This window comes from Salvelinus fontinalis, chromosome 26, assembly GCF_029448725.1.
Source record: "Salvelinus fontinalis isolate EN_2023a chromosome 26, ASM2944872v1, whole genome shotgun sequence".
NCBI classification, from domain to species: Eukaryota; Metazoa; Chordata; class Actinopteri; order Salmoniformes; family Salmonidae; genus Salvelinus; species Salvelinus fontinalis.
Window position 1 is genome coordinate 39,043,883 of NC_074690.1, and position 23,140 is coordinate 39,067,022.

General features: G+C 46.2%; 4 protein-coding genes across 10 annotated transcripts in view; 1 reads left to right on the forward strand and 3 right to left on the reverse strand.

The window, feature by feature from the left end:
• The window catches only part of LOC129824295 (dynein axonemal heavy chain 11-like), a 66,515-nt gene extending 60,256 nt beyond the window's left edge, over window positions 1-6,259 (forward strand). The window contains exons 10-17 of the mRNA XM_055883844.1: window positions 3,634-3,825; window positions 3,937-4,056; window positions 4,150-4,392; window positions 4,500-4,682; window positions 5,012-5,127; window positions 5,214-5,326; window positions 5,469-5,609; window positions 5,690-6,259. Of these exons, the coding sequence (XP_055739819.1) occupies window positions 3,634-3,825; window positions 3,937-4,056; window positions 4,150-4,392; window positions 4,500-4,682; window positions 5,012-5,127; window positions 5,214-5,326; window positions 5,469-5,609; window positions 5,690-5,937 (1,356 nt within the window). The 3' untranslated portion in view covers window positions 5,938-6,259. The remainder of the gene's footprint in view (window positions 1-3,633; window positions 3,826-3,936; window positions 4,057-4,149; window positions 4,393-4,499; window positions 4,683-5,011; window positions 5,128-5,213; window positions 5,327-5,468; window positions 5,610-5,689) is intronic.
• Window positions 1,496-2,477, reverse strand: LOC129824303 (cyclin-dependent kinase 5 activator 1-like). Its single transcript, XM_055883851.1, has one exon. The coding sequence runs from the start codon at window positions 2,453-2,455 to the stop codon at window positions 1,496-1,498; it is 960 nt and encodes a 319-aa protein (XP_055739826.1). The 5' UTR covers window positions 2,456-2,477.
• LOC129824500 (mitogen-activated protein kinase kinase kinase 20-like) lies at window positions 6,236-16,517 on the reverse strand. The gene is made up of 12 exons (XM_055884198.1): window positions 15,651-16,517; window positions 13,700-13,787; window positions 12,925-13,026; window positions 12,612-12,677; window positions 12,396-12,424; window positions 12,155-12,292; window positions 11,967-12,053; window positions 10,021-10,095; window positions 9,128-9,234; window positions 7,831-7,969; window positions 7,361-7,594; window positions 6,236-7,177 (listed from the first exon to the last, which is right to left on the reverse strand). The coding sequence occupies exons 1-12, from the start codon at window positions 15,807-15,809 to the stop codon at window positions 6,755-6,757; spliced, it is 1,647 nt and encodes a 548-aa protein (XP_055740173.1). The 5' UTR covers window positions 15,810-16,517; the 3' UTR covers window positions 6,236-6,754.
• A 92-nt stretch (window positions 16,518-16,609) lies between these two features.
• The window catches only part of LOC129824293 (rap guanine nucleotide exchange factor 4-like), a 42,163-nt gene continuing 35,632 nt past the window's right edge, over window positions 16,610-23,140 (reverse strand). For 6 of the 7 annotated variants that reach the window (XM_055883837.1, XM_055883840.1, XM_055883843.1 and 3 more), the window contains 15 exons: window positions 22,776-22,926; window positions 22,617-22,705; window positions 22,063-22,087; window positions 21,855-21,933; window positions 21,628-21,774; window positions 20,673-20,770; window positions 19,899-20,024; window positions 19,714-19,790; window positions 19,505-19,606; window positions 19,307-19,397; window positions 19,151-19,201; window positions 18,964-19,051; window positions 18,784-18,848; window positions 18,332-18,386; window positions 16,610-17,462 (listed from right to left, as the gene is read on the reverse strand). In XM_055883837.1, coding sequence (XP_055739812.1) covers window positions 17,335-17,462; window positions 18,332-18,386; window positions 18,784-18,848; window positions 18,964-19,051; window positions 19,151-19,201; window positions 19,307-19,397; window positions 19,505-19,606; window positions 19,714-19,790; window positions 19,899-20,024; window positions 20,673-20,770; window positions 21,628-21,774; window positions 21,855-21,933; window positions 22,063-22,087; window positions 22,617-22,705; window positions 22,776-22,926 — 1,372 coding nt within the window. In that variant the 3' untranslated portion in view covers window positions 16,610-17,334. The remainder of the gene's footprint in view (window positions 17,463-18,331; window positions 18,387-18,783; window positions 18,849-18,963; window positions 19,052-19,150; window positions 19,202-19,306; window positions 19,398-19,504; window positions 19,607-19,713; window positions 19,791-19,898; window positions 20,025-20,672; window positions 20,771-21,627; window positions 21,775-21,854; window positions 21,934-22,062; window positions 22,088-22,616; window positions 22,706-22,775; window positions 22,927-23,140) is intronic. The other variant, XM_055883838.1, reaches the window with a different exon arrangement.

Below are 23,140 nucleotides of genomic sequence, written 5' to 3' on the forward strand. Positions count from 1 at the left end.
TTTGAAGAATTAAAAAAATCATACCACTGTTGATCCAATACTAGACTAAGCTCGGTTTGAATATTCAAGTACCTCCCCATCCCTAATTGCTATCCCAATATATTATCAATATCTCACAAACTCAAATCTCTCTCTCTCTCTGCGTGTGTCTGTCTGTAGGAGATATTGGGTCAGTGCATTAAAGATCAGACGTTTAAAACCATCCTGTTCTCTGGGTAACACTAAGACAACTGATTTTGTAATGTAAATATCACTTTAAATCTGCATGAACATGACACACACACACTGATAAACTCTTGTTTCCATGGTAACAGGTATCTGTACTTTACTTGAAAATGTATGTATTTTTTTACTTTAACTTTTACTTGACAACATTCAGAAAGAAAATATGTGCTCGTTACATTTCGAATGCTCAGCAGGACAGTAAAACGGTCAAATTCATACACTTATTAAGAGAACTCATCCTTACTGCTTCTGATCTGGTTTGTAAAATGTTGTTAGACTGTGCCCCTGGCTTTCCATAAATGAATAAAAACAAGAACATCTGCATAATATAAGGAACTTGATATAGCCTTTGCTTTCACTTTGATACTTAAGTACATTTAACACCAGATACCTTTGGACTTTTACTCAAGTAGTATTTTACTGGGTGACTTTCACTTTTACTTGAGTCATTTTCTATTAAGTATCTTTACTTTTACTCAAGTAGTATTTTACTGGGTGACTTTCACTTTTACCTGAGTCATTTCCTATTAAGTATCTTTACTTTTACTCAAGTATGACAATTGGGTTCTTTTCCCACCACTCGTAAAGTATTATCTCCAGCAAGATCTCAAAAGGACATGGAAAATATATATTTGTAAAATAATAAGGACACAACATGGGATGTTTTTAAGAAATTATATAAATCATTTTATTCCAAAACAGTCACACTGTTCGTTCAAATTCATCAGAACCAATGGTCCTCAAACAAACCCCTGTCCCCCAGAAGTGTCCCGTGCTTGCTGTGGGGGAACATTGGTGTTCACTTCACTGTCTAAAGCGCCAGGGATACAGCTTGTCTGTTCAACCATGATCTGAGCACTAGTCCAGTCACTCAAGGGTGCCTCCTTCCCTCTCGTGGTAGGAAGTGCACATCTCCCACAGTCAGAACAGTAGACTGGTGGGCGGCAGCCTCAGTGTGATGTGAGCACTAGCCCAGTCACTCAAAGGTGCCTCCAATCCTCCCGTGGTAGGCAGTGCACACATCAGACAGTCAGCTGTTACTGTAGATAGTAAGCTAAAGCCTCAGTCCTCCACACATTCATAGCTACCGATTTGTGTTCTCTTTCAAGCCAAATGAACCCTCATATTAACCCTTAAAATCTATAAAACATATTTTCTCATCAAAGCTCACCCTCTTCCCCCTCCCTCAACCAATCCTCCTCCCTCCCATTTTGAAATGTCAGGCTGTAGTTGGCACCCACCCTTCCCTGGCCCCTCTACCCTAGGTCCCTCACTGAATGCTGTACACACCGCTGAGCAGGCGGCTCTTCTTCTCCTCCTTCTGGCTCTCGTTCTTCAGGTCAGCAAACACCTGGGAGAAGAAGTTAGGGTCTGTGTTCATCTGGAGCATCTTGTCACTCATCAGCTTGGTGATGGACATGCAGCGGATCCAGAAGGTCTGCTGGCAGGTGTCCACCAGGAAGGGTTTCAGGGGGTAGGCGATCTCGTTGCCCATGTAGGAGCAGGTCGTGTAGAAGCAGGTGAGCAGCACGGCATGCAGCTCGTGCAAGGTGGCCACCTCGGAGGAAACCGCCTCTTGGCACAGCATGTAGAGGAAGACCACAGTGGCCGGATTGATGCAGCTCTGGTTCTGATAGCAGTTGTCCAGCAGATAACGGTCCACCACCCGCAGCCACAGCACCGGGTCCATGGAAGACATGTCCTGGAGCCGGTGGCAGCGCCGGCACAGGAACTCACCCAGGCAGCGCAGCAGCTCGCCGGTTGTAGCGTGGACCATCACCAGCCTCCTGGGCGTGTCGAGGTCCTGGACGGTCACCAGCTGGGGCGTGTCTGGGGCCGTGTTTGAGTTCGATAAGGGGGCCTTCTCGACCGACGTGGCGGCGTTGTTAGAGCTGTTGGAGATGGCTGGAGTGCTCTGGTCCTGGGTGGACAGCTTGTCACAGGACTGAGACTTCTCCAGGCAGACGGTGGACAGGTTGGAGAAGGACTGAGACTTCTCCCGGTTCTCATTACTCAGATGGGCAATGTTGCTTTGGTTGGTGTTCTCGTGGGCCTGCACCTTCTTGGAGCCCTTCTTCTTCACAATCCGCCTCCATGGCGAGTAGCGCTTCAGAGTCTTGTCTTTTGCGCTCTTACCGGTCTGGACCTCCATCAAGTGGCCCACAGTGTCCGGCCCATCTTTGAAGAGGACTGCCTTCTTGCGGAGCGAGATAGACATTGCGGATCCCATGGTCAATAGTGCCTGTGGAAAACAAAATGCTTCAATATTAGCAAAATGAAATGCACGGTATCAGTTCAGTTGGCCTAGCTAGCTCAGCTCTGGTTGTCTCCGAAATGGCAACCTATTCCCTACAAAGTGCACTGCTTTTGACCATTGCCCAAAGGGGTCTGGTCAAAAGCAGTGCTTTATATAGGAAACAGGGTTCCATTTGGGACAGATTCTTCATCACAGTATTAAGCATAGGCATTAATAAGTCTTATGTATTCATAAACATGAGAAATATAACGTTCCAAAGCAAAACAAAAATATTACTCACTGATTTCAAGTTGATATGTGAAAAATTATGAAGATATTTCAATATTTTCTTTGTTAATTGAAAGGTAAAGACGGGTTGTCCAGTGCTTTGAGTTCAAGGCTGTTATGGTTGTGAACATCAGAATTGTCCAAGGTTCTGAAATCGAGTTTCCACGTCGTAATAAAGAAGTATGTCATAGAGGCGATTTTGTGAAAGATTGATGTTGGCAAAAATAAATAAATTAACAAATAAATAAAGTCTGATTTTTGCCATGATAGAATTTCCCTCATCTTTGCTATAGCCTAGCTCAATAAGTTGAAAACGAAATAACCTCTGAGTGACTTCTACGTCACAGCGTTACATGCCTGGCCTCAATGGCTGAATAACATGTATCTGGCGAGTGTTTTGCACGGATCTCAATGGTCTGTCAAATTATATTGGCAGCTCTGTCAGGTTCCCGTTTATCTCGTTCACCAGCAGACTCTTCTTCCCCCTAATTTTTGCGTTAGTCATTTTACTTTAGCGATCTTCTCCAATAATGCGCATTTAGCCTGGGGACGAATAGGTGCGCGCCTATAATCACTATTTGAAGTGGGGAGCATACAGGCCTGGACTGACTGGAGGGCTAACTTAAAGTGGGCTATAAACGTAGTCTAAATAGCCTTTTCATGTAAAACGCAACATAAGCACCAGCAGTAGCTCAAATAACAGCTTATACAGCTACATCTCAACATGTTTTTTTAAAGAATTTAATAAATCATACAACAGTTGAACCAATACTAGACTAAGCTCAGTTTGAATATTCAAGTACCTCCCCATCCCTAATTGCTGTCCCAATATATTATCAATATCTCAACAACTCAAATCTCTCTCTCTCTCTCTCTCTCTCTAGGATATATTGGATCAGTGCAGTAGAGAGCAGGAGTTTAAGACCATCCTGTTCTCTCTGTGTTATTTTCATGCCTGTGTGGCTGAGAGGCGCAAGTTCGGTCCTCAGGGTTGGAACAGGAAATACCCCTTTAACACTGGAGACCTCACCATCTCTGTCAATGTGCTCTACAACTACCTGGAGGCCAACTCACAGGTCACCGTTTACCGTGTTAAAGTGATCAGGATGGTGATAGTGATGATGATTGATGATGCTGATGTTGAGGATGAGTCACTGTTCATTTATTTGGCGTGTGTGGGTGTTCAGGTGCCGTGGGAGGACTTGCGCTATCTGTTTGGAGAGATCATGTACGGAGGTCACATCACAGACGACTGGGACAGAAGACTCTGTAGAACCTACCTGGAGGAATACATGCAGCCCAACCAGGTAGGGGTGTGTGTGTGTGTGTGTTTGTGTGTGTGTGTGTGCGTGTTGATTGTGATGATAGTGTTACAAAGAAACCCACACCCTTTCCACCAGTCTGACAGGAAGTTGGCTCTAGCTCCGGGCTTTGTGGTTCCCTCCAACTTGGACTACCAGGGTTACCATGGTTACATAGATGAGATGCTGCCCCATGAGAGCCCGGTGCATTATGGGCTACACCCCAACGCAGAGATAGAGTTTCTGACGGTGACCTCTGATAACCTCTTCCACACACTGCTGGAGCTGCAGTCACCTGACTCTGTGATGGGAGAGGGGGCTTCACAGACCGTAGAGGAGAAGGTGTATGAGAGACACACACAGACACGCACATTTAAATACACGCACACATTTAAATACACACACATACACTGGACCCCACACCCACTCATCTCTCATCCTCTCTGCAGGTGAAGACCATCCTAGACGAAGTGTTGGAGAAGCTTCCAGAAGAGTACAACATGTCAGACATCACGTCTAAGACAGCTGAGAGATCACCATACATCCTGGTCTGCTTCCAGGAGTGTGAACGTATGAACACGCTCATCTACGAGATACGACGCTCGCTCAAGGAGCTGGACCTGGGGCTGAAGGTGGGTTAGGGGCTAGGTTTTTACATTTATTTAACCGTAATTTAACTAGACAAGTCAGTTAAGAACACATTCTTATTTACAATGACGGCCTACCCCGGCCGACGCCAGGCAATTGTGCGCCGCCATTAGGACCCCCCTTTACGGTGATACAGCCTGGATTCGAACCAGGTTACTGTAGTGATGCCTCTTGCACTGAGATGCAGTGCCTTAGACCGCTGCGCAACTCGGGAGCCCATGATCAGCTGGTAAATTAGACTAGGACTGATGGAAGACATAAGGGCGAATGGGTCGTTTTGGCTCATGACAGCGCTGTGTTTCTCTCCGTTCAGGGTGAACTGGCTATCTCCTCAGAGATGGAGCAGATCCAGGCAGCTCTGTTCTTTGATAACGTCCCAGACACCTGGACCAAACTGGCCTACCCCTCCACTTACAGCCTTGCCCAGTGGTGAGTCACTGAGTGTACTCTCCCACTGCCCCAACGTCTACGTAACATGATGTGTTGCTATGTGGATGTGCATGTGTGTTTACCAGGTATAATGACGTGTTGCTGCGCTGTAGAGAGCTGGACAGCTGGACACAGGACCTGGCTCTGCCCACCGTCATCTGGCTGTCTGGACTCTTTAACCCACAGTCCTTCTTAACAGGTAACATACACACACATCCCCCTACAAACAACATACCCAACCACTTCTAATTATATTCCCAACTTATGTTGTAACTGTCAGTCGCCTCTTGGTATTCTCTGTTCAGTGGAATGATTCACTCAATTTCCCTCTCTCCCTCCAGCGGTGATGCAGTCTCTGGCTCGTAAGAATGAGTGGCCGTTAGATAAGATGAACCTGACTGTGGATGTGACTAAGAAATTTAAGGAAGAGTTCAACCAGCCTGCCAGAGAGGGAGCATACGTATACGGACTATACATGGAAGGTATACACTCGTCTCCCCTTCTCATGAACACATACATCCTAGTTCATTTATCTTCACCCTTCACCCTCTTTCTCCCCCAGGTGCAAGATGGGACACTCAGGGTGGGGTGATCGCCGAGGCTCGTCTGAAGGAGTTAACCCCCTCCATGCCAGTCATCTCAGTCCGAGCCGTACCGAACGACAGACAGGAGACGCGTAACATCTACGAGTGTCCCCTGTACAAGACCAAGCTGAGAGGAACCACTTATGTCTGGACCTTCAGCCTCAAGACCAGAGAGAGACCAGCCAAGTGGGTACTGGCTGGGGTGGCCCTGCTGCTCAGTGTGTAGAGGTTAGGGGGTGAGGAGGGAGACCAGCCAAGTGGGTACTGGTTGGAAAGAAGCAAGGTCGTTTTTTCATTAGCTATTCGTAGGGCGTGTATTTTCTGCATTATGTTGTTAAGTGTGAGAGAAGTTATTTTATGTAAAATACATGTATGTGTTACTACATAATCCCTCATACCAGGTTTGATGTTACTATTGACATATAAAAGGAATTTTTATAGTACTGTTTTAGCACCTGAAAATGTATAAAGCTACTTGACATTTTTTCATATGACTTAGTAAGAATAGAAATAAAATGAAAATCTGTATTTTTCTGAATTTATTGAAAAACAATACAGTACAAGCTGCAAAATAGTTTCACACATTTGATCACAGTAAGAACCCATTAATTCAAAACTTAGTATTTTGAACAAATCAACTGTATCGTCTAACAAGTGTACAAGTCGAAAAGCAGAAAACATTGGATGGTACCCTTTACCTAGGCCTAGCCTCTACTAATGAGTGGTGTTCAAGTGCTCTGGTCTATGTAACACTTGTTAATATGGCACATCATTTAAATGTCACTTTAAAAGCTTCAATGGGCACGATTTCCCAAAAGCAGCTTCAGGCTAAGTTCATCATTACAAGCATAGGATCCTATAGTTCTCACGATGAGCTTATTACGATGCTTTTGAGAAACCGGGCACAGAACAACATGACAGTTAGCAGGAGGAAATCCACACTGCTCATAATTCTTCACTATTATGCCCCACAGTCCTCACACACAGAGGCGTGTATACATATGGCTTCAATTTAAAAAATAAAATGGTGTTTGTGTGTTCTCCTAGTCACTGTCGTCGTCAGACCAACCCAAGTCCATCATGTTCATGTCCAGCGTCGCGGCGGCCATATTGATTTTGGTTCCATGTCGTACGCTACAGGTCTTAGAAGAGTTCTGATTGGATGTGGTCCGCATGCTCACCTGTACCCCCGACCTCACCCCCTGACCTCTGACCCCTAACTCACTCCTGACCTTATGACTTATGACCCCAACATTAGCCATGTCACCCCTGACCCCCCCAAGGTCACTTATCTCCCCCATGTTCATATTCATATCCATATCCATGTCCCCTATCCTCTCTATCCCCCCAATATCATCCAGAGAGAGCATATCCCCAAACCCAACCATACTCCCCCCACTCAGCTCCCTAAACATGGACTGCATCCTCCCTCCCTCCATACTCCCTCCCTCCACCACCCTCTCCTCCTTTACCTCCCTCCACCCCTCTTGTCTCCCAGTCTCCCCCCATCCTCTCTCCTCCCTCTCAGTCTCCCCATCCATCTCTCCAATCCCACCCTGGAAGCCCTTTAGCATGATTTGCAGCCGACCCCCTTCCCCTAGCTCCAGCCGACCCCCTTCTATCCTTCCCTCAGTCCCCCTCTCCTTCTCTCTCTCCCCCCAGGTTACCTCTATCCCTCCATCCCCATCCGCCTCCCCGAGACTGCTTGAGAAGCCCCTAATCATGGACTGGAGCCCCCTGTCTATCCCTCCCTCCATACCCTTCTCCCTCTCTCCGTTGCTGAGGGTTCTGATAAGGCAGGATATCTTGGCGCTGTTGGACTCCTGAGATTGGGAACGGAAGAACGACTCTGAGCTGAGGCCTGATGCTATGGGGGAGAAGAACTGAAAGAGAGAAAGAGATGGGGGTCGGGGGGGGGGGCAGTTGAACACAACCCAGATGTCATCCCTCACCACTCTTTATGAATTCATTGTTACTCTAGGGATGCGGGGCTTTGACACCATACAACATGGACCGTTTCTAATATTTCAATCTCAGAAGGTTGTAAAACAAATAGAAAAATGTTCATGAGCGAAGCGTCACGGTCTTTGAAACCCGGCCGAATATGTGGGCTACTCACAGGGGTGACGTTGGACCGCTCCATCAGTCTCTCCTCCCACAGTCTCAGTCTCAGCTCTCTCTCCTCCAGCTCCTTCTCTTTGCTACTCAGGTCTCTCTCCAGCCTCCGCAACCTCTCCAACGTGGCATCGATCTCACACCTGCAGAGAGGAGAGCTCCTGTCACTCACATGCCCCTTCACTTCCATTGATATCTGGTCATCAATGCTCATGTTAGAATCTGGGGGCAGTGGCTTAGTAAACTATTATCAAGGTAAGCAATGTTCCTTTTAAGAGACAGTACGGGGTCTAGTTTCTGTTTTGAACGCCCTGTAATCTGAAACCTAGCAGTTGTCTAGTACTGCCTGTTTATTCCAGCATGTGGCACTGTTTAGTCTATGATTTGAAGGGCCATAATGGAATGTTCTCCCTCCCTCTCACTCACACACAAACACCAGCAGCTCTCACAGCACCTAAATAAACACAGACATCTGACGCAAGGACATATCTCCCTCCCCCTAAACTTTTCCCTCTCTTTAAACTCCTCCCTCTCTCTCTCCAACCCCCAGTCCCACTTCTTACCTCTCCTTCTCTCCACCTCTTAAAGCCCTCAATGTTTCCCCTCCCTCGATCACCCGCTTCCCCCTCACGCTCTCCCTCCCTCCCTCTCACTCTCACCCAGATCTTTCCACCCATTCTCCATACCTCCCTCATAATTGATTAGCTTGCCACACTCATGTCAAACACAAACAGAATCTGTCACCCTCCACCCTCCTCCTCCTCGTCGTCGCTGTTCGGTCCCTCTTCTCTCCTGCTCAGTTTTTATACATCAAGTGCGCTCTTCACATTTCTGCCTCTCTACACAGCGCCCCCTCCATTGTTTTTCCCATACTTGGCTTCTAGCTGCCCCCCTATATGCTTCTTTTGTGAACTCTCGCTCTGGTGGAAACAGGCTAAGTAGAGGAATCTCCTACATGGATAGGTTCCAGAGTCTTATTATAGACTAAAGCCAACGAGCCAGCAGGGTCATGCATTCAGCTTCTCTCCTGAGACACACACACACACACACACACACACACACACACACACACACACACACACACACACACACACACACACACACACACACACACACACACACACACACACAGGGGCCTCTTGTTAGGTTGTGAGTGTATACAGTGAGAGCTGCTCTCTGTCCTGTGTCTGGCTGCAGAAAGATGGAGCTTAAACAATCCAGACTGTGCTTACTGTACCACCTGCATATCACATACATTACACACACACACACACACACACACACACACACAGTAATTGTACCTCCACTGGTCCTTGTTGTGTAGGAAGGAGTTACACTGTTCTGGTAGTCTGCTGTCTTTAGACATTGTCTCCAGAGTCCCCAACACCTGCTTAAACACTGGACGCTCCTAGAAAACACACACACACACACACTGATATCTTTCAGATATGCCTCAAATGTAATTGTAGTATAACCACTGTCAAGTTAGCACATTAGGACTTTATCGACAGTTCAGGCTTCTGTAACCGCTCATAATGAGCTAGCCTTGAGAGCTCAGGGTCGTAAGTTCAAGACCAGCTGCTGGGGTGTCCAACGCTGGCCCTGGAGACACTACACTGCTCTTTCCATGATATAGACTGACCGTTTGAATACAGGTCAAATCTACGATCCCTTATTGATGTCCCCTATTAAATTCACTTCAATCAGTGTAGATGAAGTGGAGGAGACAGTTTAAAGAAGAATTCTTGAGACAATTGAGACATGGATTGTGTATGTGTGCCATTGAGGGCGAACGGGCAAGACAAAATATTTAAGTGCCTTTGAACGGGGTAGGTGTCAGGCGCACCGGTTTGAGTGTGTCAAGAACTGCGACAGTGCTGGGCTTTTCACGCTCAACAGTTTCCCTGTGTATCAAGAATGGTCCACCACCCAATGGACATCCAGCCAACGCAACACAACTGTGGGAAGCATTGGCGTCAACATGAGCCAGCATCCCTGTGGAACGCTTTCGACACCTTGTGGAGTCCATGCCCCGATGAATTGAAGCTGTTCTGAGGGCAAAAAGGGGGTGCAACTCAATATTAGGAGGGTGCTCCTAATGTTTAACACACTATGTGTCTCGGGTGTGTAGGATTTGGAGTCTCCAGAGCCAGATATGGAGATTGTGTGGTAGCCCTGACCTTTGCCCTCTCACCTTTGGTTCGGCCTGCCAGCACTTCTTCATCAGGTCAGCGAAGCTAGGCGGACAACTGGTGGGGATGGTCAGCCTCTGGAACACACACACTCAGAGGAATCTTACATTCATAGGAACACACAATGTGAAGTAGAAAATGTGGCGGCTCCCCCATTAAAATGTTGTCTTAGAGGGGACACAGTCCCTGATCAGCAGGGAGTTTAACCAGTGACCCATCAGTTACAGCATAATGCTAACTGTGCCTTTACATTCCAGTAAGAGGCAGGGGGGTGGGGAGGGGCAGTACATAGTAACAGGTTATAGCAGCGTTTCCCAACCCTGGTCCTCCAGTACCCCCCCAGCAGTATATACCTTGTTATTGTAACCCTGGAAAAAGCACACCTGATTCAACTTGTCAACTAATCATCAAGCCCTCAAAGAGTTGAATGTGGTGTGTTTGTCAAGGACTACAATGGAACTGTCTACTGTTGGCGGTTACTGGAGGACCAGGGTTGGACCAGGGTTACAGGATACATCCACTGAGGAGGGCAGGGGGATATGGAAACAGTTTACTCTGGGGAGGATTAAAACGGAAATAAATCTCTCTCAGTAACGGTTAGTATAATGGTCACCCCCCGCCCTCTCTCTGGTTATTTAGGGCCTACTATTGGACTTCATCCAAAAGCACGCTGGGATAGTCAGGAATCATGTTCTCAGATCTCTATGGGTGACAGGGCAGCACACTATTACTGGAATAGACACAGTTTGAACCCCCTTCCACCCTCACGCACACAGTATAACCAGTGCTTCATTTGAGGAACAGGATCCGGCACTTCTCACTTTTGAACTGTTTTCGTTCCGGGAACCTATTTGCCAGGATCAGGTACCTCTCCTGGCATGAAGAATCATTTTCGCTGTTTGCAATGTAAAAACTTCAATAAAAGCAATCAGTGTTCATTGGAGTTGCCTTCTTCGTAATTCATCTGCCACCTAAAAAAAAAACGGAATGTGAAAACATGCCTGATATTCCAAGAAGTGATTGGCGTTGGGTCGGCCCGGGTTGATGGCTTGAGCAACATTGTAGCCTAGAGACGGACCAACACGTGGCCGTTGCGGTGGTGAGAGAGAGAGAAGCGGGCCTGAATCTCTCACGCAACTAGAGTGAGATTCACTGAAATGAAATCATTCAGAATACAACATCAGGAGGAGGCCTATAATTCAGACACAGCCGATTAATAGCTTATTCAAAAAAAATGAAAAGCCTGGCTGTGGATTGTGTGCAGCCCAATAACACGGCATAGCCTACAGTTGGGAACGCGCTGCAAATCTGTCAGTGAACAGCACGCAGACAAAACAGGCCTTTCCCAATATTTCAAATACAATTGTGGGAAAACACAGATTGGAAAGCAAATGGCTCCTGCTGAAAAGAGGAGACTAATCTGTCTGTAGGCTAGCAAAATATTGTATCAACTTCCAAATAGGACTATTGAGCGACTAGCATTGTTTAACAGCAACGCTTTATCATAAAGGTGATTTGTTTTCATGTGTTCTGGTACCTCAGAGCTCCCCAGGTCAGCCCCCTCCCCCCGCCTCGCGCTCACTTTTAGTTACCGCACCTCCCGATTTACAAATTAAGCACAGAGTATAACCCGCCTAAACACACACAGTAAAACTACAGGTCCTGGCCTAGCTCCACAGCAGAGTATCCATGCCTTACAAGAGCAGAGAGCTGACATCAACCTTAAAAATAGCCCTTACCCTCCTCACAGCGGAAAGCATGAGAGAATCACGTTGTTACTCCAGCTCTGTGCGTGTTGCTCGTTCAGTGCTTGCGTGTTTGTTTTATGTTCGGCTGTGCATATGACCGTCTTTTATTTGCGAGTGAAACTGAGCCCCTTTGAAGCTCTCAACTAATCCTAAATCAGAACAATATCTCATTGGGCATGTGTGTGTGTGTGTGTGTGTACCTCTTGTTTCTCCACCACCAGCCAAGCCACCTGCAGCCCCTCGAAGCCTTTAAATGGAACCTCCCGTGTCAGCATCTCCCATAGCACCTGGTAACACACACACACACACGATGATACAGGACATATTCTCCTGAAAAAAAAACACTTGACGTAGAAAATATTAGATGCCTCCCCTCCCGCACACACACCACGCCGTAGGAGTAGGTATCACAGGTCTCTGATACAGGTAGGCTCTGTATGACCTCTGGGGCCATCCAGGGGAAGGTGCCCACCACTGTCATGTGGGTGGTGTGGGACTGGAACTTAGACGCTCCAAAATCACAGATCTGACAACACACCGGGGAGAGAGACAGCATTGGGACACTTAAGTTACAAAATAATCCAACATGGAGTGGAGCATATAATAATTGTTAGTTATCTCTACTGTACCTTGAGGACTTTGTCTGCTGTCAACACCACTGTATTGGGACACAAAGAGTTGAGTGAGTTCACAAGCTGGGAGGTTCTACTTGTGATTGTTGCATGAAACTATAGCTATTAGTTCACGTCTGAAAATGATTAAGTAGCAGCAGTAGTGCGTGCAATGTTGGATGTCCTGACGGGTAGATATACGTTTGGTTGCGGAGTGCGTGTGCAGTTGGTTACCGTTTCGTGACTTGAGGTCTCTGTGAATGACTTTGACCGGGGCTTCCGAGTGGAGATAGTGCATTCCTATTGGACAGAAACATTAAACATCCTCAGCCACGAACCAATAACAGACCAGCAAACTGTTAACAACTCGGCTAAACAATGGCTACCAGTCTCCAAACAAGTCACTGATCCTCACACCAGATGAGAATATGCCCCCTGTTGCCTTTAGGGATGACAGAACTGTTCCAAAGGGCTTAATTAGCATGCTACGGTTTCTCTAGGTACGGGAGAACATAAAACACGGGTCAATCTATCTCTCTAGGCTTACCTTTGGCTATCTCCATGGCCCAGGTCATGATTTGTTCCATGTCCATCTCCTCACTCTGTTCACTGGAGAGGTACTCATACAGAGAACCTCCGCCCGCATACTCTGTAGATCACAACACACACTATAACCCAGGGTTCTCCGACTGGAGAGAACGTGATGTCATCGACCTCTCTCTTTGGTGGACCCTCCCCGTTATGTTCTCCATTGTTCCTCAAGCGAGGGGGAGGCTGATGACATCACATCAGACCATCTCCTTAAAGTTTGCAGTTGTTTAAAAGTATATATATATTTTGTTCAAAAGTGTTTTTTTTGTTACCCTTAAGTGTGTATTTATTACTGTGTATATATTACTGTATTTACACACACACACACACACACACACACACACACACACACACACACACACACACACACAGAGAACATGGTTCTTTCTGCAGCCTCCTGTCACTCACAACCTGAACTCATTTATCACAACGACTTGAGAAACGTCAAACACAGCTTAGCACATCAGGCTCATACACACACACACACACACACACACACTGGGTAGTGTGTTCTGTAAGTCATATGGGCAGTGCTGTCACAGAGCTGATATCAACCATATGACCACATGGAGTAGACACACATAAAAACATCCTGGGTTAAGTTACAAATGTCCTGCCAGGAAACTCAGCACACACACACACACACTCAGTAGCCTAAATGTTGATCCTAGACCTGCGGTTCCATGTCCATCAGAATGTGTATAAGGAAACAAACACACACACACACTGACCTGTGACGATGCCATAGTTGGGGGACTCCAGTACGGCGCCATAGAATTGAATAATGTTCTTATGACTGAGGCTACTCAGAATCTCAGCCTGGAGAGAGGGTGGGGGGGGGGGTGAAGAGTTGGTAGGGAGGAGAGAGAGTGAGAACGTATGCACAGTATTTAACTTACAGTAAGAGTACTACCCACCACTGCGACCTGTACGCTCTCGTTGGATGGCCCTTGCTTCATACTCGTCGCCAAACCCACTGGCTCCAGGTCATCTACAAGTCTTTGCTAGGTAAAGCCCCGCCTTATCTCAGCTCACTGGTCACCATAGCAGCACCCCACCCGTAGCACGCGCTCCAGTAGGTATATTTCACTGGTCACCCCAAAAGCCAATTCCTCCTTTGGCCGCCTTTCCTTACAGTTCTCTGCTGCCAATGACTGGAACGAACTGCAAAAATCACTGAAGCTGGAGACTCATATCTCCCTCACTAACTTTAAGCACCAGCTGTCAGAGCAGGTCACAGATCACTGCACCTGTACGTAGTCCATCTGTAAATAGCCCATCCAACTACCGCATCACCATACTGTATTTATTTATTTATCTTGCTCCTTTGCACTCCAATATCTCTAGTACATTCATCTTCTGCACATCAATCACTCCAGTGTTTAATTGCTATATTGTAATTACTTCGCCACCATGGCCTATTTATTGCCTTACCTCTCTTATCCTACCTCATTTGCACACACTGTATATAGACTTTTTCGACTGTATTATTGACTGTATGTTTGTTTTACTCCATGTGTAACTCTGTGTTGTTGTATGTGTCGAACTGCTTTGCTTTATCTTGACCAGGTCACAGTTGTAAATGAGAACTTGTTCTCAACTAGCCTACCTGGTTAAAAAGGTGAAAAAAAATATGAAAAAAAAATACGCAAGTCATAGAAGTCCTACCTAATTGCAGTGTCTAATTCTTAATTCTACGACATGCATACTGTTACATTTGATTTAAGCAATCTGAGGGTTGTACAGAAAGTCCCTTCTGCTCCGCATCTGTATAGTGTATGAACTTCTTCACACTAAAGGTTCGGGTCAGAGCACCTGGGAACACAATGTCGACACGGCAAACACGCAATCAATCAACTCACTAACAGGCCATGTCTCGAACACAAAACAACATATAATCCGCCCTTTACTGGATAGTCATGGAGGACGATCATGTGACACGATCCAGATGGTTTTTTTAAGCAAACATCAACGCTAGAGTTCCTCAAAGCAAAGATTCCTGCATGCATACATGTCTGTTTTCCAGGCACGTGTATGTGTGTGGGCATGTGATTGGCAGCACCCCAGTCAGCATATATACTAACAGTTATTCAGCCCTCGAGGGAAGAAGCCAGTGGGTTTTATGAGTGTCACTGCCAGGCCAGGTCACTAGAACCCACAACAGGGTTTTCTGCTGGGTCGGGAACCAATTTATACTGGGTCACAACTTCAGACTGGGATGTGTGGCAGGATATAGTGTTTTGTTCATTGTGAGGGTCACTGAAAATAAAAAAAAAGGAGGGCCATGCCCATCACCCAGAATTTGGTTAGGAATCACTGAGCTTCAGTATTTACACGAGAGTAAAATACACAAACCTAAGAGACAGCTAGCCCATACCTTATCTCACACAATAGGAGTAGCCTGTGTTATAAACCAATACTGTACTCCACAATGAGAGGTATGTTGAAACCAAAATCAACACACAGGCAACTGGAGAGAAAACAGGAGAGCTCTCAAATCAAAACGGCTGGCATGGAGGAAAGGCATACCAAATTGCTTGAGTGTGTGAGACTGTGTGTGTGAGACTGTGTATGTGTATGAGACTGTGTATGTGTGTGTGTGAGAGAGACTGTGTGTTTGTGTGTGTGTGTGTGAGAGAGACTGTGTGTGTGTGTGTGTGTGTGTGTGTGTGTGTGTGTTACCTCAGTCTCGATCTTGAGTAGTTTCTTCACAGCGACCTCTTTATCCTGAGATATCCAGTGTGCTCGGTAGACACTCCCAAAGCTGCCCCCTCCACAGTTCTCATAGAACCGCAGGTCCTCATGTTTTATCTGGACAAACGACGAACTCAGAGACGACATGGCATACTGGCGCGCACACACACACTCGACGACAGCCGCTCTGAGTAAACAGAGCAAACTGAGAGATACGGAACGAAGAGAGAAAGAGAGGAGGGAGAATACGTTTGATCACACACACCCGATAGCAGAATGGACTCTGGGAGCGAGAGAATGAAAAGAGAGACCGCAGAGAGCCTCTCAGTAAATATAGTAAGAGCTCATTCACTCCCTCAGTCAGGCCAGGTGCTGAGGCGCCACCCTGTGGTGAGATTACAGAACACACACACTTGGATCGAGAAAGCGAGCGAGAGATTAGAGTGTGTGTGTGTGTTAATCACATTCTGCTCGCCTGCCTGTTCTCTTCTTTCCCAGTGTATGTATGGGGTGGATGTTCTGTGTGTGACCTCTTGCTGTCAGGTCAAATAAGGTTGCTGGCAGCCAGGGGATGCATGGGATCATTGCTTCTATACAAAACACACACATACATGGGTCAGACACACACACGGGTCAGACACACACACACACAGGTCAGACACACACACACACACACGTACGACACACACACACAGGTCAGACACAGGGCTAGAGAACGATTCTTCTCTAGCCTGACAACCAACCCTGTCTCTTACTCACTCAGCAACTAAAAACACACTCCCACCACATACACCAGGAATGAGGGGGACAGTCACATCACCAGTCTGGAATGACCATGGTGACGCAGCCAACCAGGAACGACATCATCAACTGGGGACAGAGAGGGTGACATCACTTTCACGGACAAAAACAGTGACCAAATCAGCAATAACCACCAGCATCAAATGTTTGGATTATTATATTAGATCATTTTTTATTGAAAGATCAGACAGACTAGACACTCGACACACTGACATCATAATGAGGTCCTGAGGTAAAACAAGAGACACAAGTCAAATATACTGTATCTACATATACAAAAGTACATGACGAGAACACAACTGAGAAGGATGACTGATTAAACAGAAATAACAATATGCTACATGAGTTGTGCGCTAACACAAGAATTTGAGGAAAGATTTCAGGGCGGTGCTTAACAATGCTAGGGGTTTTGCTTCTCTATAACACTACGTAAAATATCTTGGTATTTGTGAAACTGGTACAATATACTTTCTTCATATTTTTGACATCTGCTTATAGTAAGGGATACTGATAATCACTAAAAAGACCTACAATCTATAGTTTTCAATTTTTAAAATCTGATTTTTTTTCAGTCACTTTAAGTACTTGCAGTTTTCCATCTACATGTACAGTAACCTTACACTTAACGAGAGTCTCGGATCTTTAATCATCGCTCTTCTATGTGATGTCGCATAGGCTGATGGTTCTGTGTGATGTCATAGAGGGCTAAGAATTCCATGTGATGTCAGAGGTCTGAGTTTTCCAGATGAAGTCACAGAGGCCCGATGAAGCCAGGTGATGTCACAGTGATGAAGGTTACCTGTGATCTCTCGCAGAGGCTTGAGGGTTCTGTATGATGTCACACATGTAACTACCGTGATGGTGGGCGGGCTCAGGTCCTGCGGGGCTCTAGCCTATAGGAGAGCGTTGTCAGGGTCCGCTGGTTGTCAATCACACACAGCTTTCTGACGTAACCCCTCACCTCCGCATGGTTCTTATTGGGCTGACACACCTCAGGGTCTGAGAGAGAGACAGAGAGAGACAGAGAGAGAGATAGAGAGAGAGACAGAGAGAGAGACAGAGAGAGAGACAGAGAGAGAGACAGAGAGACAGAGAGAGAGACAGAGAGACAAAGAGAGAGACAGAGAGACAGAGAGAGAGACAGAGAGAGAGACAGAGAGAGAGACAGAGAGAGAGACAGAGAGAGAGACAGAGAGAGAGAGAGAGAGAGAGACAGAGAGAGAGAGAGAGAGAGAGACAGAGAGAGAGACAGAGAGAGAGACAGAGAGAGAGACAGAGAGAGAGACAGAGAGAGAGACAGAGAGAGAGACAGACAGAGAGAGAGACAGAGAGAGAGACAGACAGACAGACAGAGAGAGACAGACAGACAGACAGACAGACAGACAGACAGACAGACAGACAGACAGAGACAGACAGAGACAGACAGAGACAGACAGACAGAGACAGAGAGAGACAGAGAGAGAGAGACAGTGAGACAGAGACAGTGAGACAGAGACAGAAAGAGAGATAGAGAGAGAGACAGAGAGAGACAGAGACAGAGAGAGACAGAGACAGAGAGAGACAGAGACATAGAGAGACAGAGACATAGAGAGACAGAGACATAGAGAGACAGAGAGAGAGACAGAGAGAGAGAGACAGACATAGAGAGACAGACATAGAGAGACAGACATAGAGAGACAGACATAGAGAGACAGACATAGAGAGACAGACATAGAGAGACAGACATAGAGAGACAGACATAGAGAGACAGACAGAGAGAGAGAGACAGAGAGAGAGAGAGAGACAGAGAGAGAGAGACGTATTATTAATGCTTATCGTTATGGGTCCAGCTGAAAGGATCACTTGTTAGTGATAGATCAGAGACTTACTGAACGGCTGACTCCTGCAGTGTCTTACTGCCCGGATGGTGTTCGCAATCATCCGCTGTTAAACACAACAACAAGCAGTGTTACATGTAGTGGCGTAACCCCCGCCCCTTCGCGCAAGATCCGAGCAAGGCCCCCACCTCCCGACCCATTTTATTGTTTAAGAAAACAGCTAAATCCCTGCAATTCTACACATTTTACCATGGGGCAGAGGGAAATGTGCAGTTTTATAACTATTACTGCTATTCTAGACAATTTTTCCATGGTTTATAACGAGTTCATATGCTTGTTTTTTGGGTTGGGCCCCCAGTGGTAAACCAGTGGTCACATGTCATATATAAGTTGTATTAATGTTCTATGAAGGTTGTTGACACTGAAAACCTAATTCTATGACTACAGCATTCAAGTGGCATGAAGAGTTTATAAGCATCTTATGAATGCCTGTGTATACTCACTATCTTCTCAAAGTTGACCATGTTGTCTATGAATGTCTTGTTGCCCTCGTGACTGAAAGTCATGTCTGGGAAGAGAACAGAAAAAGCACCGTTTGAAACAGAGGAGTTCACTTTCTCACCTCGATTTTCCTTTGAAAACGGTTTCCCGTTGCTGGCCTACCGATCATAACCGGGGCTTACCTTTGAGGAGGAGGGGCATGAAGGGGATGATTGGCGGCTCGATTTTGGTGACGGTCAGCCGGTAAGCCCGGTGGTTCCTGGACGGGTCCTGTTAACACACACACACACACATCACGGTTCAAAAGGTCAATAACTTTATTGTCCGCTTAGGGGTCAAATGGAAATTGGTCTTTGAAGAGCAACTCACCATCATGCTTTCAAATTCAGCGTAGAACTTCTTGAACTTGCTGGGGAGTTTCTGCCAACAGAAAGAGAAAAGTTTAAGGGCTTTAGTTTTTAGTGGACGAATAGAGAAGCTGTAATTTGGCAGTAGTTTAACACTATAGTAGTAGTCATGGTTCACCTCCCAGGTCTGGGCGAGTCGGCTGACTGCAGGGTTGCTCATACCCATGATGATGGCAAAGAACGAGTTCAGGTTCTTAAACTCCCGGCAGCTGGAGAAAGCAACAAAGACAATTTCAGTGAGAGACTGAAGCAGCGTTTCCTCTATGAAGCGCGCCTACAGAACGAGCGCTTGATTGTTTGCGTGCGCAACACTCACTGAGCAGCGATCTTGATGAACTTCTTGAGCAGCTGAACCCGTTTGCTGAGCTGACCACACAGACACACCTCGGTCACAACCCACAGCTGCACCTGGTTGAACCTGACCACGACCACACAATCCCACGCGGGTCAAATAACGCACTGTAACATGTACCAACAACCTGCCTAGAAAGAAAAAATGTCATAGAAGTTCCTTCGAAATCAGACCTGCGTAAGAAGAGGTCCAGGTTGGCGGTGGTTCTCCTGAAGCTCTGACGGCCAAACGTGTGGTACAACAGCTCATGCTGCAGCAGGGAGGAGACGGGACACATATTATAGGGTTCAGGTGTACAGAAAGAAATAGAGCAGGTTGGTTCTCTCGTCTCAGAAAGGGTGTGTGTGTGTGTGTCTACCTCGTGCACGCAGCTGAAGAGTTCCCAGTCATACAGGGTCATCTGGTAGGCCAGGTCTTTAGAACTCATCAGCTCAAAACTGGACATGGACCCCGCTGAGGGCCCCTCCTGGTCTGGGAGAGGGGTCTGGCACACACACACACACACACACACACACACACACACACACACACACACACACACACACACACACACACACACACACACACACACACACACACACACACACACACACACACACACACACACACACACACACACACACATTAGGTTATTGTCTACACGACACTATGATGTTTAGCAGGGTTTCCCAACTGGTGGCCCGCAGGCCCGAATTTGGCACACAGGTGACTTTATTTGGCACACAGGTGACTTTATTTGGCCCCTCAAGTTTTCTGAGTAAATGATTTATTGTTGGACATAAAATACTGTTTAAAAACACCAGCAAATCAGCTCCAAGTGATGTTCATTTTGGACACCTGTTCCAAAGTATTCCCATGCATAATGGAGAGGTACTGTATATGTGATCGTATACAAATGTAAGCAAGGATTGAAATTATTATGTTTTAGTCAAATATTATATCTGTTTAGGCTTCTTGCGGTCAATTTGCAGTCTACAAATTATTTGTAATTTTGTTCTGGCCAAGTGACCATCCGCTCAAGATTTTTTATTTATTTTTATTTTATGAATCTAGTTGATGCTCCCTGATGTACAGTGTGGTTGTGGCTCAAAGACAACATATTGCCATATTTCTAGTCCCCATTCTCCCTCACCAGAGCATTCAGCTGGTCCCTGGGACAGGCGAACATACGCCCGTTGATGCTCAGAGTGGAGAATACGGACACATCATTGGGCTTCAGCATCTGCTTCTCTGTACAGGAGAACACACACGTTTGAATATAAAATGACAGTAATAAATTATATGTATACTGAACAGAAATATAAACGCAACATGTAAAGTGTTGGTCCCATGTTTCAGGAGCTGAAATAAAAGATCCCAGAAATGTTCCACAGACACAAAAACACATTTCTCTCAAATGCTGTGCACTAATTTGTTTACATCCTAGTTAGTGAGCATTTCTACTTTGCCAGGATAATCCATCCACCTGACAGGTGTGGCGTATCAAGAAACTGATTAAACAGCATGATCATTACACAGGTGCACCTTGAGCTGTGGACAGCAACAGGCCACTCTAAAAAGTGTAGTTTTGCCACACAACACAATGCCACAGATGTCTCAAGTTTTGAGGGAGCGTGCAATTGGCATGTGGACTGTAGGAATGTCCACCAGAGCTGTTGCCAGAAAATGTAATGTTAATTTCTCTACCGTAAGCCACCTCCAACATCCTTTTAGAGAATTTGGCAGTACGTCCAACCTGCCTCACAACCGCAGACTACGTGTAACCACGCCAGCCCAGGACCTCCACATCCGGCTTCTTCACTTGTGGAATGGTCTGAGAATTTCTGTCTGTAATAAAGCCCTTTGTGGGGATTTTTTTCTTCTGATTGGCTAGGCCTGGCTCCCCAGTGGGTGGGCCTATGCCCTCCAAGGCTCACCCATGGCTGCACCCATGCCCAGTCATGTGAAATCCATAGATTAGGGCCCAATTAATTTATTTAAATTGACTGATTTCCTTATATGAACTGTAACTTGGTAAAATCGCTGAAATTGCTGCATTTATATTTTTGGTTCACTATGAATGAAGTTAGATGTGATTGGCTCCTCACCGCCTGCGGAGCTGAGGTGGACCAATAGCAGGTCATCGTTTGAGGCCAGTTTGTCAGCCACAGCACTGGTCACCTCTCTCCCTGTGGCTGCCACGGCAACCCGGATGGTGGTATAGGTATGGTCACTGCAGTACACCTTCAATAGGACTACACACACACACATTTTTAACATGTTTTTAATAAAAAAGTGCAGAAAGACACATTATTTTACACAAACACACACTCACTTTCGTCACAGTTCCTGATGGGTTGTTTCTTCGCTAGTCTCTCGTCTCCGTTGCTGAACTCTCTAAGAAGGACCTTCTGCTGAAACAGGCCAGAGATAAAAACAACACTTTTACAGACACACACACACACACACACACACACACACACACACACACACACACACACACACACACACACACACCACCAGCAAACATAGTCTGTGTGTACCTTTTTCAATTTGGACTCTTCTGAACTGAAGAACAGAAACAAGAGAACAGACGTGTATGTATTAATGCATTGTCTTGATATGGATGGGTTAGCTGACGTCACAAAAACGAAGCGCACGCTTCAATGGGGCAGGACTCTGTGTGTTGTCGTGCTTCTGGGTGGCCAGATACTGTAGCTGGCAACAATGACAAGAAGCTGCCACGTGAGGAATCGTGAGTGACTCATTTCAGTTTGTTTCATCTTGTTCTTGATACCATGTCTTGTTTTTAGGTGTTTTGACTGATTTCATGTCAATGCTAATATGGCTAAAATTCGCTACCTAGATAACCAACAACTGTAACAATGTATTTGAGACAACACGTGCACATTGTGCAAATGTATTTATGTTTTCAATAAACATTTGGAGACTAAATATAGTTTTACATGTTGTCAACAATCTAAGCCAACCCCATCTGTTTTGCCCCAAAGTTACGCACGATTCGGTTTTGTTGCTAAACAACCAAGGTTTGGGGTTGAAGGTCACGGTGGGGGGTTAGAGGTCAGGGTTTACATACTGTAGTTTGACGACCTTCTCCAAGTCGGGTACAAAGTCTTTCAGAGCTCTGAGGATCCGTGAGTCATTGGACACACTCCCATACAGCTCCTACAGAGAGAAACACACGCTTAGACAACTTGTCAGGTGTGTGTGTTTGTGTGTGGGTGTGTGTTTGTACCTCCAGGAATGTGAGTGCTGCTTGCTCCTCCTGTAGATGGTGTGTGTGTACTGCAGCCCAGCGGAGGGCCAGATTGAGGACTCGTCTCTTACAGGTCACAGCGTACTCCAACCTCTCCTGCTCCGAACCCGGGGGAGCCACCGCATGGTAGGTACACACAGGGTTAAAGATATAACACAACTACACTGAGTGTACCCAAACATTAGAAACACCTTCCTAATATTGAGTTGCACCCCCTCCCTTTGCCCTCAGAATAGCCTCAATTCTTCAGGGGCATGAAGTCTATAAGGTGCTCGAAAGCGTTCCACAGGGATGCTAGCTGTGTTGACGTCAACGCTTGCCACAGTTGTGTCAAGTTGGCTGGA